Consider the following 19,135-nt stretch of genomic DNA (forward strand, 5'->3'; position numbering starts at 1 on the left):
GTAACATCTAGGTCGGATAGAATTTATTGATTCAAAAATTCTAAAAAATATATATTTCCAGATCCTTAAGGTAAGGTGTAGCATTACGTGTATTGTAAATTAAAATCTAGGGAATTCAACATGGGATATTTTGTGGGTGGTTTTGTTTTATCGAACTCATGTAAAGTATTTCACATTCTATTTCAAATCAAAACTAAACTCAATCATCTACGAAAGAGGCATGTAATAGAAAAACGTCCCATTGAAAATTGATTTGGGATTGAAAAAATTCAATATACGTACTTATGTGTGAATATATAAAGTGATTTTATAAATGAAACGAAATATTTGTAGATTCATATTTTATTCAAAACAATACGTACACAAATACATAACATGATTATTTACAAAAATATTGTTACGTTTAGAGTTAATGCTTAAATTATTGACTTGATGTTCTTATGACTAGTTCCTATAAAATAAATTATTTGAATTAGAAAAATATTGTTCTTATCGATACTGGTAGGTGGAAGGTACACTTAATTATCTACATTTTTAGTCTACATAATATTTGCTTGACATTACCAAAAGCCGAAACTGAACAATTTTATTTTCAGCATTGATTCATATTTTTTAATGAATTGACACTGATTTCTTAGTGTCGCAATTTTGAGGATTTTCTTGGATTGGATACTTAGGTCAATAAGTAGGTATGTCTTTGTAGGTATGTTCTTTTGATACCCGTTGCTTGAATAAACTATAGGAAAAGGTTATTATTTATCTTTTATAATATTTACAGTTTTCGTTATCAATGCGGGATGGATCGAGGCAGTTTCCGCAGATACCATTATCTTATGTGCATATACTTGATATGTTACAATATAAATAATAAACAAAATCTGTAAAACATTTTTTCAAGGTAAACAATAAATCAATTTACTTTTGAATGACTAGATTGTTACTGTAGAATATTATTTTGCGCTTACATGAAATAAATAATTTCTATATACATTTACATTATTTACTAACTAAAAGAAAACAATTAACACAAATAGGTAGGTACATAATGACTAGTATATTGGACAATTATCTTGAAAATAATTAAAACACATCCGAAAAACATACTACCACGAATTAAAATTTATTTACATTTAACCGTTTTTTAGACGGTACATGAAACAATGCTTTCCAAATTTCACCTACGTTACAACGTTCACCTATTTACATTTACGACTTCTTCCATCAAATTTATAGACATTTTCTTTCCACGGCAATTATGAAAATTATCTTCTTGTATTCAAGGTGGAACAGCAGCTATATTATTGGGAACGATTTCTGATTCACTTTCAGCAGTATCGTTTTCTGTGTCTTTAGTTAACAGTTCCTCAGGCTCGTCTCTCGTGAGAGCTCTATATTTCTTGGCGATTATTTCCCAATCTACTACGTTCTCTATTCTAGTCATGTTGTTGAAACTTAGTTGGGAACCTAACGGACTTAAGTGTACTACTGAGAGACGGGTGGAATCTGAAAAAAATAGATTTTTTGTAGGAGAAAAAAAGGTGAAGAGATATATAATACTTAGGTTTTATGTACTTAGTGTAATTTAAAGATTAAAGGTTAATTTCTGCATGCTATTTTAGAAAAAAGACAAATTTTATTTCCAGTAACTAAGTCTCTATTTTTTTTTCTATTACGATTGTACGGCTAAATTTCCGATAATTATTATTTTTTCATTACTGGAACTGCAAACGTATTATTACCAGGTAAAATTTCATTGTAGATTTATTTTCATGTGTTTTCCTTACCTTTAGGAACAACCTGTCCCCTCTTGACTTTAGACAGCCATTTGGCCCCAGCCTTAGACCTCGCGCTCATTTGGTCCTGTCTCTGCAAACCAATCATGTGCACTAAGCTGGGCCTCTTCTTCTTTGTTAGACGATTCTGTTTAAAAATAATATTATATAACTGAAGTGTTGGTTTGGTTGATTGAACTCAGGAAATGGGTCAGATTTAAAAATATATTTTAATATTAAATTATACATATTGCATTTATCAAGGAAGGCGTCGCAATGCGGGTAAAACCGCGGTGCTCAGCTGGTAAGTAATCATATTCTTTTTATATATAAATCTTTATTTTATCCCCCTTTAAAGTAATTAGTTTTAAAAATAACGGAACCGGCTTAGCTTTATCTCCATTATTACGCTATTGAAGTTTTATAGTTTGCTATTAAAGTAAACAAACCAACTGATAATTACAATTTTACCATTCAATAACACTTTAATTAAACAATTTGGAACTCATTGACTTTCACAGGACAAAGTAAATTGTTATTTGAAAGTTAAAAGTCGGTAAGCCAACAAACCCAACACAAGATAACCAATATATCCTCAGAGATTAGACATTTAAAGTAACTATATTATCTGTTAAAAATAATATCTACCAATTTAAAACATCTGAGTACAAAAAAAAATAAATGATTAATGTGAATAGCAATGAAACTATCTTCTTACCCTGCACCGATGTATCAACCACATGAGCCACGTGGTCACAAGATTAAGTGGAGACGGTGCTGTGTTGGTCCGATGCATGTTGCGGATCAACTTCGATAGCCCGTACTTCCACTCTATGTCCGATTGAGCCTGTAAAATGTATGTGTTATTGCCTAATTATGGTATTATTTTATTTGTTGTTTATTAATCTATACTAATTTTATAAAGCTGAAGAGTTTGTTTGTTTGGTTTGTTTGAACGCGCTAATCTCGGGAACTCCTGGTCCGATTTGAAAAATTCTTTCTATGTTTAAGTAGCTCATTTATCGAGGAAGGCTATAGGGCAATATATATATCATCACGCTACGACCAACAGTAGTGAGATTTTCAGACTGCTATATGCTAGATTTCATAAGTAGGTATATGTAATTCTATTCAATTATCGGCATTCAAATGATAAGCTAAGAATAAATTATGACGAAGACAGTTTTTATGCAAATATAACTATTATAGTAAGAAGTTTGCTATGTTATCACTAAAACAAATATGGATGCCGAATGTCGGTAGATAATGTGAACAATACAATCATGGGTAAATAGTTCGTAAAAGATAACATACGGTAGTTTTTATTTTATCTATACCAATATTTTCATTTTAACTATTTTTCATCACTGTCTAAATATTAGTTCTGTTAAAGTTTGATTCATTAGGAATATTAAATTTACCTGTATCCTTTGATAGGTATCTGACATCATAGCAATCAGTAGATTGATGAGTACGACCACCGACACCAACATGTAAATCCCGAAAACTATTTTAAACAAATAATTTGTCCACTGCGGTTGCGTGTTGCTGTCGTTGCGATGGACCCTCGTCTGCTCCGTCGTGGTCTGACCGAACACCGCAAAGAACAGCAGCTCGAACGAGAACACGGGGTTCATGGTAACTGTGAACAATGGAACCCACGTTGACGGCACATTTACCTGGATCCGCTGGTAAGTGTCCGACATCATCGCAATGAGGAGCGTTATGAGCACCACCACGGACATCAACAAGTAGCCACCGAAGACGAACTTGAACAGGTTTTGTGTCCAGAGAGGTCGCACACTCGATATGTAGTTGAGATCTGACAGAGTTATCTGGCCGAAAAGGGCGAAGAACAATTTCTCCAACGCCTCGACGGGTGACAGCGTCGCTAGAATCAACGCTCCAATGGAAGTCGTCCGCATTAACAGAGGCAGGGGTACGTTGAGGCAGGCATTTACACTCAAACAGTTCAATGCATCAATTTACCCCGATCGAACACTAGTGTTTCATATTATATCATGTCTCAAATAAAAGTGATAATTGTATGGTACAATATGAAAGTGACTGTAGTTTTCTAAGTGTAAGGTTGGGGTAGATTGATCTGTATGTGAGCATAAGTATTTTTCTGATTAATAGTAGTGTTAAATTTTGAACATATAATACATAAGATATTCAACATGCCTGCATCAATTTACCCCAGTCCCTTCTACCGTGTAGCGACATAACCAGCGTGGGCGCATGACGACGCCACAACGAAGACAACAACAAGCTAAACAAATCCAACACTTAGTGGTACCTCAAGACACCGGTGACAAACGAAGGAAAAGCCAACCGCGGCATGCGCAAATCATATGCTCCATCGAATGCGGTGAAGTCGGCCACTCATTCCACTAAAACTAAGTTCCGCGCGTAAAGTGCGTTCTGCTTTCCGCGCATCTAAAATAAATATTCGTATATATGCAGCTACGTTTACGATTTCCTTTGTTTTACAAGAGATCAAAATTACAAGCAGAACACACGTTACACGCTTTTCAATTAACATTAATAACTAACAGTTACATTGAATCATTGCTTACGACATTATCAAGCTATTGAATATCGTAAACTATAATAACAAAATTTCTGATATGAGACATAAATTTAATACATTCCATTGTTTGTGTATTTGCTAGGGTGGTATTGATATCGTTGTATGTATTCACATTGATGATGATAACATTCCCGATATGGACACACAGGTAAGCCGGTAAGCGGATGGCATACAAAGTGTAAAGCACACTGAAGTAGAGTCAGTATGGATGATTCAGAACTGCAAAGGTGTTATCTACTTGGTCACATATATTTCTATTTCTATATCACTTACGGCCCACTGGACCTTGCTTTCGTCGGTAAGACTCTCCAGAAACTATCCATGTTTGTCGTTTCGTTCGAAGGTTCTCTAGTATAAAAATAGTCGAAACTATTTGTATAAATGTGTTATAGTTTTTTTGTTCATAGTATACATACATATACATATATAGAGAAAAAAATGTATCACTAAAATGAATATTAATTAATGATGGCATGACAACATTTGAAACAATAAAATATAAAATTGATGATGGTGATAAAATGATATAACACAAAAGTGGCCCTTACCGTCTGAAAACAGTTTTCTCCTCGCTGTTCTGGCGTATTTGTTATCTTCAGGTTTATTTATATTTCTGAAAGGTTGGTTCAATGCCACAATGTGCATGGAGAATCCAAACACGAATATCGCTAACACTGCTAAAAATCTACCTAGATCTTTCATAAGATCGCCTATAATAATAGCCCACGGGCCAAACAAGTGATGGAAAGACAAGAAGTCCAAAATTTGTACACACGCTAAGAGAAATGATAAGGCAAAACATTGATTTCTACAATACATTAAGGTTGGCCAATATTTTGGTAATACAAATATCCAGCCAACGACGTGGGTCGCGACGCCCACCATTCCTAACAATAATACTGCTATTTTTATCCAGCCTAAACCAGATTTATCACTAGGATTTGTAAGTTCAAACAAAAGGAGACCACTCAACCAAATTAATAATATCCACTCATACCACCTAGGGACTAAACTTTCTCTAAATATTGAGTTATATATGGGCGTTATGGCAACCAAAGCTAATAATACCATAAGGTATATATGGGAAGTTAAATATGACATAAATTTAATTATCGGTATCTTATTATATTTATGGCCTAGTGGAAGAGAGAAGACGAGCCAAACTGGCGGACAAATAATAAAGATGAAAAAAAGGAACATTATTTTGATGCCGGTCCATTTGAGGCTGCCTCGCCAGAGTTCCTGGAACAAGAACATTTTTGAGCACAAGAATAAAAATTAATTATTACTTTAAAAATAGTGTACAGTTAAAAATTAGCTTTCTTACGGTCTTACTAATAAAATGTTACCCATTCGCTATTCAATGGATTAGTTATTGCAATAACTCTTGTTTCTATGATTGACGTTTCATGTGAGCAAGAGCAGGACACAGCTATGGTAGAAATTTATCCAATGTTTAAATTTTTATTAGTAAGGCCGTTAATATTTAATATTCCTTTAACATTAGTCATATTGCAATTAGAAAAATAACTTTATCACCTATAAAAGCGACGTTCGTAATCGTAATAGGTGAAGTTACCTATTTTTTACCTGAAGATATCTCTGAACGACCGTGTGCGCGATGACTTCTTTCTGTTCGTTTTCTATCAAAACGTCTAAAAACTCAATATTTCTATTATCAGTGGCTGTTAGTATGTGTCCAGCGGAATCTGCTCCAGCGGCTAGCGCCAGTAGCTCGGTCGCCATCGCTTCACATTGCTTACCCGCTGCTATTAGGTCTTTGGCACGCTCCTTTTCCTTTAAATTTTCAGTTAATTTTAAGTTATGTATAAAATTTCTGTTGAAATTTAAATGTTTGTGAGGATGCATGGTTGGTAAAAATAAGTAATTTGATAATTTTTGGTGTATAGAAAATAAAACTACTGGAAATAAAACTAGTTAGAACCACGCAAGCGTAACCGTGGGCTCTAGTAAGTTTTAAAACATCTGCGGATGGTGCACATTAATGGTTACTTAAAAAATACGCACATATTATTTTCAGACACGAAAGAAAATATAACAATGGAATTTTTCCACAATTTTGTTTAATATGGTAATAATATATTTAACGAATGGTATTTGAAAACAAGTAAAATTATATTGAATGAAATAATCATTACCTTGGTTGATAAATTAACATATAGATTGGATAACTTGGCAGCTGTATCAACAGGCGCCGGTGAAACTAACACGAATTCTTCAATAGGTATATTATTATGGTTCTTCGAGCACACCATTAAATTGTAAATAAATTTTTTGTCATCCATAAGGGATTGTGTGTCGTGTTCTTTGTGTAAGAGATATTCTAGTACATCATTGTGATTTTCAGAGGCCGCAAACCAGATAGGAGCACAGTTGAGGTTAGTTTCACTTTTGGGAGAAGCTCCTGATTCACAAAGTAACTTTACTACGTTTAGATGTCCAGCTTTAGCAGCACAATGTAATGGAGTCCAGCCATTTTTATCTGTTGCGTTTATTTCTGCTCCTTGTCCAAGGAGTACTTCTACCATTTGATAGTGGCCATGTGTTGATGCTATGTGTAAGCCGGTTTTGCCGTGTCTGTCTGTGCTTTGCAGCAATTCAGCTGATCTACTTAGTAGGAGACCCACTATGGACATGTGGCCACCGAAACAGGCTAAATGGAGCGGATTGTAACCCTGGAATTGAAAAAATATTTTATTAAATTAAATTTAATGTGATTGGTAATAATAATAAAACATAATTATTAGATAAACAATAGAAACAATATTAATACCTACTATAAATTTTTGAAAAGTTGCATTTGTAGATATTAATAAAAATTCTAGAATTACCTTTATTTTGTACCTTACATAGGTAATTATATCCTTCATAACTCTGCATAAAATAAGCAATCATTTAAAAATTTCTACTTATACAAACATATTTATTTATTGACAAACTCAAAATTGAAATTAGTTAACCTAAAATTATTATTTCGAGGTGAAACTTGATTAGAGTAAAATTTCAAGGTTACGTCATGGCAATACCGTCACGCCATGGAGTAAGGCGAAGATTTTGGTATCTTTGAATCTTGCCAAAGAAGTTTCACTTCTGACACGTTATTTTGTTTCTATACTTACATTTTCATTAGTAGCAGCATCAACCTGAACCCCCGCAGAGTTAAGTAACAACCTGACAACATTCTCATTCCCGTTATAAGCCGCCAAATGTAATGGAGTAAGGCCAGACTCAGCTCCTAGTATGGGAACTAGAGATACTCCTGTTGGAGCGTCGGATTTTACTGTTCCGGGAACATGGGATAGGAGTTCTCGGACCGTTTCTGGAATTAATTTAGAACCATTGAGATATACATATTATGGAGACGACACCGGCTACATCACTTATGTTCCGCTCAACATACGCCATATGGCGTAACTGCAAGCTCTTTTTTTATTTGTTTTAAAGTGAAACGCATCAAATATGCCTTCGTCTGTGTTACGATATTGCAGAAATAATACAAATAATACGGAAAAGTGCAAAGGAATAACATTCATCGGTAAGTACCTAACTAGATAATAATTTTTAAAACTTAGTTAGAGCAAAAAAATGGCGCACAGATTTTGTTCGTGGTGTCTCCTCCATACGTAATCTCAATGTTTTGAACAAGTATTTTTCAATTATTATGAAATTAATGAATGGTTACAACAGGACGTTCAGAAGTTCGATTAGGATGTAGGCTGTAGTAACGCTTAGAACGATCAGTATGGGAAAGTTTGAGATTTATAGAATCGATATTTTAATAGAAATGTGTTTGTTATTGATTTCTGAACAAAGAAATAGTTTTTTTATGGTTTTACTTTACAATCCATCTTAAAGGAATATAGATTAGAGTTGATATCTAAGAACAGATCTTCGTAACATAATTATTACGAAGATTATGATTGTTGTAAGTAATATAATTATGGTAGCTGATAGACTTTCCGAAACTGACCGATCTTAAGGTGTGTTAGTTTTTAAACACAATGTATTATTTAAAAACTAGCGGTCCACCCCGGCTTCCCCCGTGGTATATATTTCGCCATAAAAGGTAGCCTATGTTCTTTCTCAGGGTCGAAAGATTGTCTGTGCCAAATTTCATCAAAATCGGTCCAGTAGTTTATGAGCCTATTCATTACAATCAAACGAACAAAGTTTTCCTCTTTATAATATTAGTGTAGATATTAACCTGCTTGTCCATAATACGCAGCTATATGAAGCGGTGTCAAACCCAGCTTTTTACTAGATATCCTCAAAGTATTAGTTGACCTCATTACATCTAGCACATTAGTATGTCCATGTTCCGCTGCTAAATGTACAGCTGTTAGTCCAGCTCTATTCTCATCCGTACAAGATGCTCCAGCTCTAACCAAAACCCTAACTACATCAGCATGACCACCTTCAGCTGCTAATTGTAAGGGCGTGGAATCATTTAGTTTATTCCTAGCTGATATAACCCCAGTTCTATCGAATTTCATCAATTCTTCAATCACTTTAACTGACCCTTGTATGGCTGCTATATGCGCGCATGTGTTCCCATCTTTGGTGGTCGCCATTACTAAATTAGGGTGTTGTTGTAGAAATAATTGTACTACTTCAGAATAATTGTTCTGAGCTGCAGCGTGTATTGGTTTTTGCCCCAATTCGTCTGTCGCATCAATATTGGCACCGAGTTCTAGTAGTAATTTGCACACTTCCATTTGTCCGCTCGCTGCGGCTAAATGTAATGGCGTCTGTTTCTTTAACGTTAAAACGTCTATAACAGCGTTGTGATCTCGTATGAGAAATTTCACTAAATGTGCGAAGCCGTTCATGGCTGCTAAATGTAGGGCAGTTCGTCCGTTTCTGGCTTTTGAGTTGATAAAGGCTTTGTTCGTTAGTAACGCGTCACAGACTTGTAAGTATCCATGTTCAGCCGCTAAGTGTAAGGCTGATCTTCCTTCTACGTCAAAAACGTCAACTCTTGCGTGATTTGATAGTAATGTGTTAACAAGCTCCATGTGTCCTCTATTACATGCAATTAGTAATGGCGTCCATCCTATAGAGTTTTGTTTGTTTAATGCTCTGCTCACATCCGCGGTAGACATGTCTGTTATCATTTCTGTTAGAACGTCATTATTGCCGGCGATGGCGCAGAAATGGAAGGCGGTTTCTTGATTATGTTTCGTTTGTAGTGATACATCGGCACCATTTTGCATGAGATATTTAACAACTTCTCTATCAGCTGAAGGAACTTTTACTTCTTCTTTGGTTATTTGTCCCGCGAAATGTAAGGCACTAGCTCCATCTTCATCGACTGAATCAATGTATAACGTTGCAACTTTTTCACCTTTGCGTTCTTTTACAAATTCTATTAAATGCCGCACTATGTCTGGTTTGCAACTTCTACACGCCATGTGGAGTGGTGTTTCACCGGTCTGAAAACAAAATTGATTTATTAGTTAGTAGTAAAAATTTATAAATATAAATTTGTAAAGTGTTTAGTAGTAAAAATTTACATAATAAATGATTAACGAAATAGTGATCACCATGACACAAAAAAAATATTTTATGTTTGAGGAAAATTGACTTGCTGTCGCTAAAAAATATTGGAATTCTATTAAGTCACTCCTAGTAAGTTTAGCTAAAGGAAATTAGGTGAAATCTAATACTGAGCATAAAGAACGGCACATAATTAATAACCTTCCTCCCTGATTAATTACTCAACACCAATCCCTCTTCATAGCGATCAAATCGTCCTTGCCTTGTTCGACCCGGAGCTGAATTTTTTCGCATTAGCCCATTTCCCCATATCACAGAGAATGTATGCATGAAGTAGAAATATTTATTGGCTTGATTGGGAGCGGATATAAAATAAGTGAACTGTACGTTTCATAGGAAGTTGATTTTAATTAGAATTGTGACAATACAATTGGAGCGCGGAAAGTGAAGTGATTCTATACAATAGCCCCAATTCTATATAATATTTCTCCACTGCTGGGACATTATATGGGCTGGTTGGACATGATATGGGCCAGCGTGGTGGATTATGGCTTCAGGCCAAATGGATAATTTAACACGGTGGCCAAATTTGGTCTCGAATTCCCGATTTGACGATTTCGTCTGAGGTTCACACCACTGAGTCACCATTGCACTAAAAGTATGGACTGGTACATAAATAAATATTCAGGACAATTTTCACACACGGCACGATCTGATCCCATACTAAGCTTTCGCTTGTGTTATGGAAACCAGATGGCTGATAAACATACATATATAATTTTAAATAATACTTATATAGATAATGAACACCCAGACACAGAGCAAACATCATTACACAAATATTTGCCGTGGGTGGGAATCGAACCCACGACCAGTGGCTTGGACGGCATTGCCAGTTTCACTATGTAGCACACACCTTGGTCTTGCGCAGCGGGTCGCCGCCGTCGTCCAGCAGCAGCAGCAGCGCGGCGAGGTTGCCGAACCGCGCAGCCACGTGCACTGGCGTCATGCCATCTTCTGTGGCTTTGTTAGGACCAGCCCCAGATTTTAGCAGCATTAGCGCGCATTTGTCGCCTGTTATGAATAGAGAAATGATAAATATTTGCATTAAAATTATCTGACCGACAAACCAGTAACACATAAGCACAGCCAGTGTGATGTGTATGAGGATATTTAACCATATACCAAAGCATATAAGGGAACTGCCAAAAACTTTAATGCACAAAAAATTAAAATCGTGGCTTATAAATCACTGTCTCCATTCTTTAAACGAATTTTTTAGATTATAATTCCCGAATTTTGTAATGGAGAAAATAATAACGTTAAGAATCATTTATATTGTAATAATCAAATTGTATTAATAAATAAAATTATAATATTGCTGTATTATAATGTATATCTATAATAATAACGTAACTTAAATATTTGTATGCCAATTTGTTGGCGAATTGTGCGGATGTGAAACTTGTTATATAAAAACTTTGTAACCACAATTCTTACAAATAAATTATCATTTCATTTCACATAGGAACCCCGCTTCGCGGGGCTCCGTCAACTCCCAACCGTCTCTTTATTGACGTTTAGAAAAAGCAAATCCTCAACATATAACAAAATGCCGAGCGTTTGTAAACGGAGGAAATTGTATAATTTGCCTGCGACAGACGCAAACATACACAATTTCATTAGGTCTGTCTAATGAAATTGTGCATGTTTGCACACACAGACCGAGTAGCCTCACGAAGCAGCAGAACGATCTATGGACTATGCGCCTAATGAGGTGTACCGATGACAGCAGCGTGTGTTTATCACCTACGGACAAATCTTCACACATTCGTGTATAGGTTGATTCATCTTCACCGATGGAAGAAAATCTTAACCGAAACGGACAATGATATAGAAGACGAACGCAAAACTACATGTAGGTACATACATTATACATATCTTTGGTAATATGGATATTATGAAAACACCAATAAACACTTGGGTTGTTGAGGAAGTGATTATGAGGAAAAGGAGGAGGAAGAAGAATTTTCACACGAAAATTTAGGGGATGCGGATGAGGATGAGGATATTTTTTTGAGGAAGAGTATGAGGAAACGGAAGAGGAAGCGGATGTGGATGAGGATGATAGGAAATTATAATCAAGTCGAGTCACTTTTTTATTTAGATAGATTAGATTTTGTCGAGTTATATGCATAAACAAAAGCTCATCTATTAGAGTCCGACTCGTGACTCAAAAAGTATATATAGGTATAGGCTTTGTAAATTCGCCGCCCGATCGAATCGGCCTGGCATGGCATTGCGCGCGCTGCGCGAAGCGAGTGCGATGCCATAGATACGGCATCCTCATGAATTTCCTCAAAATTTTGAGGAAGCGAGAGCGGAAGAGGAATTTTTTATTTTTATTTTTGAGGATGCGGTAACGGTTGAGGAACCCAAAATATTGTGGAACTTCCGCATTATGAGGAAGCGGAAGAGGAATCCTCAACAACCATAATAAACACACGTAAATGAAATAATTTGCTTTTTGAACTTGTATAGTATTATCCGTTTATGGTCATAGCCCATAGTAGTATGCGATATGTGTATGTAGCCAGACAATGACTCATACATTTTGTGGTCCTTCGAGCCGGATTTTTATGGTATAATGAGTGACTAGGACAATTTTAATTTCAAAAATGCAAAAGCAATTAGCAAACTATCTTACCATCAGGAATCCTCGCAGCTATATGTAAAGGAGTTTCTCTCTGTTTGCCTCCACGTATATGCACATCTGCCCCATACCCCAGAAGGGTTTCTACTACAGCTGGCTTGCAGGATTCCACCGCTATGTGGAGAGCTGTGTAGTTATCCTGGAATCAATAATATTTATGCCTATTTAGTAAGTGAAAATGATTAATTCAGATTAATATCTACATATAGACGAAGAGATGATAATACTTAGCTACTCATAATTATTTTGTTAAGTAGCTAGTTGATTACTCAGTGACATTTCAAACTTTTGTTTTTAAAAATCATTGGAAAGTTGTTTACCCCACTCCAAATAAAACATAAACATAGGTACTTTTACCTCATCTAAATGCATAATTTTAAGTAAGTACATAATTTGTTTTGATAGATTAGGAAATGATAAATATAAATTCTTACATTAGTAGTGACATCCACACTCTCTCCTTTCTGCAGCAGTGTGTTGATGATCCCAACATGGCCGTACCTCGCTGCCGTGTGAATACTTCGGGCTCCATCCTTATTAATACAAAATATATATTTTGTAATTATCTCTTAATGGTTAATGTTAACTTAAAAATCTCTGTGAGGCTACCATGATACTTTTTATAAACTATATAGAAGTAAAACTATTTTTATAGGACCCATTAAATACACGTGAACGTAACCACTTAGATTGAGCACTTTTTTCAAGTTTTACTTCTTTATAGTTTATTGCATTTCCCGGTATTTAATCCAATTTCATTTCCGTTTTCAAGGTCATATAAGTTAAATAACACGTGTCTAAAGTTGTAATAACTGCGATGAAAGATTTTATTATAAACCCGCATTATTTTCAGTGTGGAAAAATGACAGAGACAGTATATTTCCCATTCTGGAAATAATTTCAGATAAGTATAATATATATATAAATAATTTCAGATAAGTATAATAATATAGATATTTAAAAATATCTTAAACATTTTCTAATTCTTATTTTTTTAAATTAATTCCTTATACATAATTATAATACATATTAAATAGGAATTTGCAAACTATACATTTCAATTATATCTATGCATATAAATAACTCGAAAATAAACTGAAACTTTCATAAGCTCATAACACAATATTTTAATCATTCATCACGATATTTATTACAGAACTAAAACACGAATCTCGTTATATTTATTAAACCCCACAAATAAGTAGCACATGCTCTCTATTAAAAAAGAAATGAGTAGCGAACTTAATACATATTGTTCCATTTAAAATGCAATTAACTTTTATATTCATTGCATCTATTAAGAAAGATGTAAATTTCCATTGAATATGTTATTAAAAATATCTAAACATATTATCCATACTAATATTATAAATGCGGAAGTAACTCTGTCTGTCTGTCTGTCTGTTACTCAATCACGCCTTAACTACTGAACCAATTTGCATGAAATTTGGTATAGAGATATTTTGTTACCCGAGAAAGGACATAGGCTACTTTTTACCTCGGGACATAGGATAGGTTTTATTCCGGAAATCCCACGGGAACGGGAACTATGCGGGTTTTTCTTTGATGCCGCGGGCGGAAAGCTAGTATCTCTATAAACTCGAAAAAAAAAGTTAAAGAAAATAATTTAAAATCTCTGTTAGTTGCAAGGATGTTATGTAATACAAACAGTAGGTCAAACGGCAAACTATTTTTATAGGACCCATTAAATACACGTGAACGTAACCACTTAGACTTAGCACTTTTTTCAAGTTTTACTTCTTTATAGTTTATTGCATTTCCCGGTATTTAATCCAATTTCATTTCCGTTTTCAAGGTCATATAAGTTAAATAACACGTGTCTAAAGTTGTAATAACTGCGATAAAAGATTTTCTATGCAATTGAGCTAGCGCACACGAGCAACTTTTGTCTCCGCAACTATTTTGTCTCTCCCATCAACTCTATGGGCTAGTAAGAAAGTGCGCGCACGTAGCGACGCAACTCCCCATAGAGTTGATGGAAGACACAAAATAGTTGCGGAGACAAAAGTTGCTCTTGCGCGCTAGCTCATCGTAGTGCACAAGATAATAAAAAGTTTATGTTATTGCAGCGTCAACGAGAATTTCATGAATATGTTTCAAAGCTTTAAACCATTGTTTATTAAGACCCTTATTATGTAAATGGTTAGAAAGTATATGGTCTATACAGTATAGGAGTGATGAAACTCAAACCCAAACTTAGGTAATAGAAGCTCTTTCGAAAGAGTTGATGTTGACCGTAGACCGTTACCAAAATACTAACAACTAAACAATCCATAAATACCCTAATAACATAAAATATAAACAGCTAGAAAACATTTTATGACCATGAACTAAATTCGGTAACGAATGCTGTATTTGCATGAAATTATCATTTATAATTATTGCTTTACTGACTCCACCCGGCTTCACACGTGGATAATACTTCGTCTTTACTTTTTCAAGCCATGAAAGGAAATTTCCAGGTCAGTTTCAAAATATCTTTGAATACCTACATGAAATCAAGTCAAATAAAAAAAAAACTGTTTCAACAAACACTGATTTTTTCTGTTCATGTTTAATTATCTTTTTGTCTGTTACCATTTATCCGGAATTATATCAAGAGTCGATAGATCGATTTTATTTTGACTTACTGTAATCTTCTTAATATATATAAATCTCGTGTCACAATGTTTGTCCTCAATGGACTCCTAAACCACTAAACCGATTATAATAAAATTCGCACACCATGTGCAGTTCGATCCAACTTGAGAGATAGGATAGTTTAAACATGTAGGTACCACGGGCGAAGCCGGGGCGGACCACTAGTATACATATATAAATTTATAAACTTATATAACTTTACTGTGATATTTAAGAATTTATGGCATCAAAAATCTACTATTCATCATGAAACTGAAAAATTAGTTATTAGACATGAAAAACATTATCCTGCGTTTATAAATATGTATTAGGTACCCAGCTAAAAACAATAACATCACTTACCTTATTTGGCATATGCAGATAGACACCCTTCTTAAACAGCATCATAGCGCAATCAGCATGACCGTTCAGAGAAGCAATGTGCATCAATGTACTGCCATCTTTTGTCCTTTCAAATATCGATGCTTTGAATTTATCCGCCAGTAGTTCTATAATAGCTGCATGACCGTTTTCAGCGGCTAGATGCATTGGTGTCCGGTCTAGAATAAAGTGTTACGTGTAAATAGTAAATACTAGTATTTTCTATGAAATCATATTGTAATGGTGATATCAGTCTTGATTATAAATTAGCTTGTTTCACAATATATAAGTCGCGGGTAAAAAGTATAATAGCATAAAATAAATTGTTTTTCCCATTCACGGCTACGCCGTTTATTCTCCACCTCCATTTACTGCGGTAACGCACTTGCTACCTTGCTACTTGCTAAATGAAATATTTTTCATACAAACCCATTTCCCACTAATTTGTCATTATCAGCATTTGCCGCGTTTGCTCTGACCCCATAGAAGTATTTCACAAGTGGTTTATCTCCCTCCGCAGCAGCTATGTGTAATGCCGTTTGTCCAGAACCATTAACTGCATCAACAGCTGCCCCATAGTCCACTATGAAACAACCTATAAAATATTGAATACCAACCCATTTACCCACTAATTCCCTACTGACCTTCATTATCAGCAATAGCTGCATTCGCTCTGACTCCATAGAAGTATTTAACAAGTGGTTCATCTCCCTCCGCAGCGGCTATGTGTAAAGCTGTTTGTCCAGAACCGTTAACTGCGTCAACAGCAGCCCCATAGTCTACAAGGATTCGAGCCATGTCAACATCTTTGCGTCTTGCTGCGAGGTGTAAAGCTGTATCGCCCGCTGGTGTGGACGCCTGTGATGTATTACATTATTTAGACGTCTATTTTGGTGGATGCGATTTTACATTCGTCTTTTTCGATTTTGCCATTAGTTGCATTATGTAACAATACAAGACCAAATACGAAATGTAAGTTTGATTGAGTTAACCTTTTACATGTGCTTAAAGTTAAACTTTAAAACTTCTTTGAATACAATCCATTTGAAAAATTACGCCTAACTTCAAAATGGTATTGAAAGCAATTAAGGTAAACGCAGGTATTAACGACCCCTCTAAGGCAATTTCAAAATCAACCATATTTTTTAAGTATACTGGTTCTTCTAAAGATTTATAATTTCATTTTATATGCTAGTGTTATGTATAAAAAATGTATTTATTGAAGCAAATACATTCTAATAAAGGATTATCTTGTAAAAAATAATTTACAATGTGACTTAGTCGATTGTTGCTATTACCGACCCATAAAAACGGCTGTGAAGCTATTAACGATTTTTATGCAGCTATTCCCGATCGTATGTGAGAGGAAGCCTTTTTTAACCGACTTCAAAAAAAAGGAGGAGGTTATCAATTCAGCCGGTATATTTTTTTTTTTTTTTTTTTTTTTATGTATGTACACCGATTACTCCGAGGTTTCTGAACCGATTTACGTGATTCTTTTTTTGTTCGATGCGGGATGGTGTCGAATTGGTCCCATAAAAATTTTATTCGGCTAGGCCTAGTAGTTTTTATTTTATGAGCATTTTTGTCTGTACTCGATGACTTAATTTCAATGTAGCAAGTAACTTTGATTCACTTCCCGGTAACCGATTGAGCTGAAATTTTGTATACGAATGTAAATTGGATAGCGATGAAACATTATCATGACATGGAGCTGATCTGATGATGGAATCGGAAGGTGGCCATAGGAACTCAGTAATATATTGACTCAACTTTATCGAGTTTGGGCTCGTTTGATTCGTGTTGAAAAATACACTAAAAAGTATTAAATAAAAATAACTGCGTTAAAAACAACCGACTTCAAAAACGGAAAAGTAAGAAATAAAAAAGATTTGATATTATTAATTACTACATATTATTTTTATGTGCTATTTATTAAATAGGTTTGAAGTCGGTGCCAAACACTAAGCACTTAGTATTAAGCCCATGCACCGACATCAAACCTTTTTAGTAAATAGCACATAAAAATAATATGTAGTAATTAATAATATCAAATCTTTTTTATTTCTTACTTTTCCGTTTTTGAAGTCGGTTGTTTTTAACGCAGTTATTTTTATCCAGCAATGGAATGTATAGAAGCTAGTGATGATGATGATTACCGATCTTAATAAAATGAAATAAAAATGCAAATATATTCGTATTTTTTAATTGTAGTTATTTTTAATAAAACAAATGAGTACTTTTTAGTAATGAACTAAATAATTATAAACTTTTAAATTAATCAACATAATACTATTAATATATGTACATATATTAAATTAAGGATTTCAAACTCTAGGATATTTCGCTATGCTATTTGATTGATTGCTTCGGCGAGTTGTGTTTTACTGAATACTTTTCGCCGCTTTCGTGGCTCCATATTTCTGGAAAAAATATACCTAATTATATGTTTTATGTTAATTTAACCTAAAAATATTTTTTTTTTTAATTTTTTAAATTTAACCTAAAAATATAATTTTTAATAGGCACCTATTATGTCATAAAAGTAATAAAAATATATTTGCACGCTCAATTACGAGCAGAATGTTTAAGGATCAATATTATCTGTATATACAAACATCTTTATTCTACATTCTGCAAATAAAGCAATTTGAATTTGAATTTGTAGATGAGAAACTAAACAATCTATATTCGATCGGTAATAGCTTCCTATAGTTGCTATTGCCGACCCACATGGGTCGGTATTAAAGTATGTAAGTATAAACCTAAATTGTATTACCGACCCATAAAAAAATGGTTATTTTAATTCATTTGATCATCAGACTATAAAATAGATTATAATTGATTAATGTCATACAAAATATGAACAAATGCATATTGTTTCAACAAAAAAAAAACAATGATTTACTTCTGTAACTATTCGATAGGGATCCTCGAAAATATCATAACTTTGTATAAATTGACAACGCTAAAAGACACAACACTAGACAAAAAAGTTTAGTCGCTAATAGATTTTTATGAAGACTCATAGCTTAGATTTAAACTGGTCCATAAAACCACTAGTGTTAGTGTGATATAATAACATAAAAGAAAATAAAACAAAAAGTTACGTTGCTGCCATTGCCGACTTACGGGTCGTTGATACCTGCCGCGGCTTAAACTGGTGAAGCTAACACCGTCCCATTTTAATTTTAAGTTTTATCGTTTCAAATTACTTTTTATTAATAAAATGTTGTAAGAAATGAAAAGTTGACACTTAATTGCATTGACATTTAGTAATATAAATTAAAGTATAGATGTCATTTGTTTGTAAATGTCTTAAAAAGATACTCACAGTACTTACCCGAAGGAACAACGGAACAGTACGACACGTCCTGCTTCCACGCTACCCCGCAGCAACTTACGCATTTTAACTCTTTTTTGCTCAGTTACTCACTCTAACGTTAAAGTATACGATGCTCAAGTAATACATTCGTGTATAACTTTGCCTACCTATAGCTAGAATAGTTCTGGAAACGT

The 19,135-nt window shown here is 34.3% G+C and overlaps 1 protein-coding gene across 1 annotated transcript in view; it reads right to left on the reverse strand.

Moving 5' to 3' along the window:
• Positions 1-326: 326 nt before the first annotated feature.
• The window catches only part of LOC123693942 (serine/threonine-protein phosphatase 6 regulatory ankyrin repeat subunit B), a 44,439-nt gene continuing 25,630 nt past the window's right edge, over positions 327-19,135 (reverse strand). Inside the window, exons 6-19 of the mRNA XM_045639211.1 lie at positions 16,261-16,474; positions 15,599-15,795; positions 13,030-13,128; positions 12,590-12,734; positions 10,799-10,956; positions 8,591-9,818; positions 7,506-7,705; positions 6,525-7,061; positions 5,956-6,162; positions 4,914-5,607; positions 3,194-3,414; positions 2,491-2,619; positions 1,785-1,920; positions 327-1,503 (exon numbers count right to left, since the gene is read on the reverse strand). Coding sequence (XP_045495167.1) covers positions 1,277-1,503; positions 1,785-1,920; positions 2,491-2,619; positions 3,194-3,414; positions 4,914-5,607; positions 5,956-6,162; positions 6,525-7,061; positions 7,506-7,705; positions 8,591-9,818; positions 10,799-10,956; positions 12,590-12,734; positions 13,030-13,128; positions 15,599-15,795; positions 16,261-16,474 — 4,392 coding nt within the window. The 3' untranslated portion in view covers positions 327-1,276. The remainder of the gene's footprint in view (positions 1,504-1,784; positions 1,921-2,490; positions 2,620-3,193; positions 3,415-4,913; positions 5,608-5,955; positions 6,163-6,524; positions 7,062-7,505; positions 7,706-8,590; positions 9,819-10,798; positions 10,957-12,589; positions 12,735-13,029; positions 13,129-15,598; positions 15,796-16,260; positions 16,475-19,135) is intronic.

The sequence above is a fragment of the Colias croceus genome, chromosome 8 (assembly GCF_905220415.1).
Source record: "Colias croceus chromosome 8, ilColCroc2.1".
In the NCBI taxonomy this organism is placed as follows: Eukaryota; Metazoa; Arthropoda; class Insecta; order Lepidoptera; family Pieridae; genus Colias; species Colias croceus.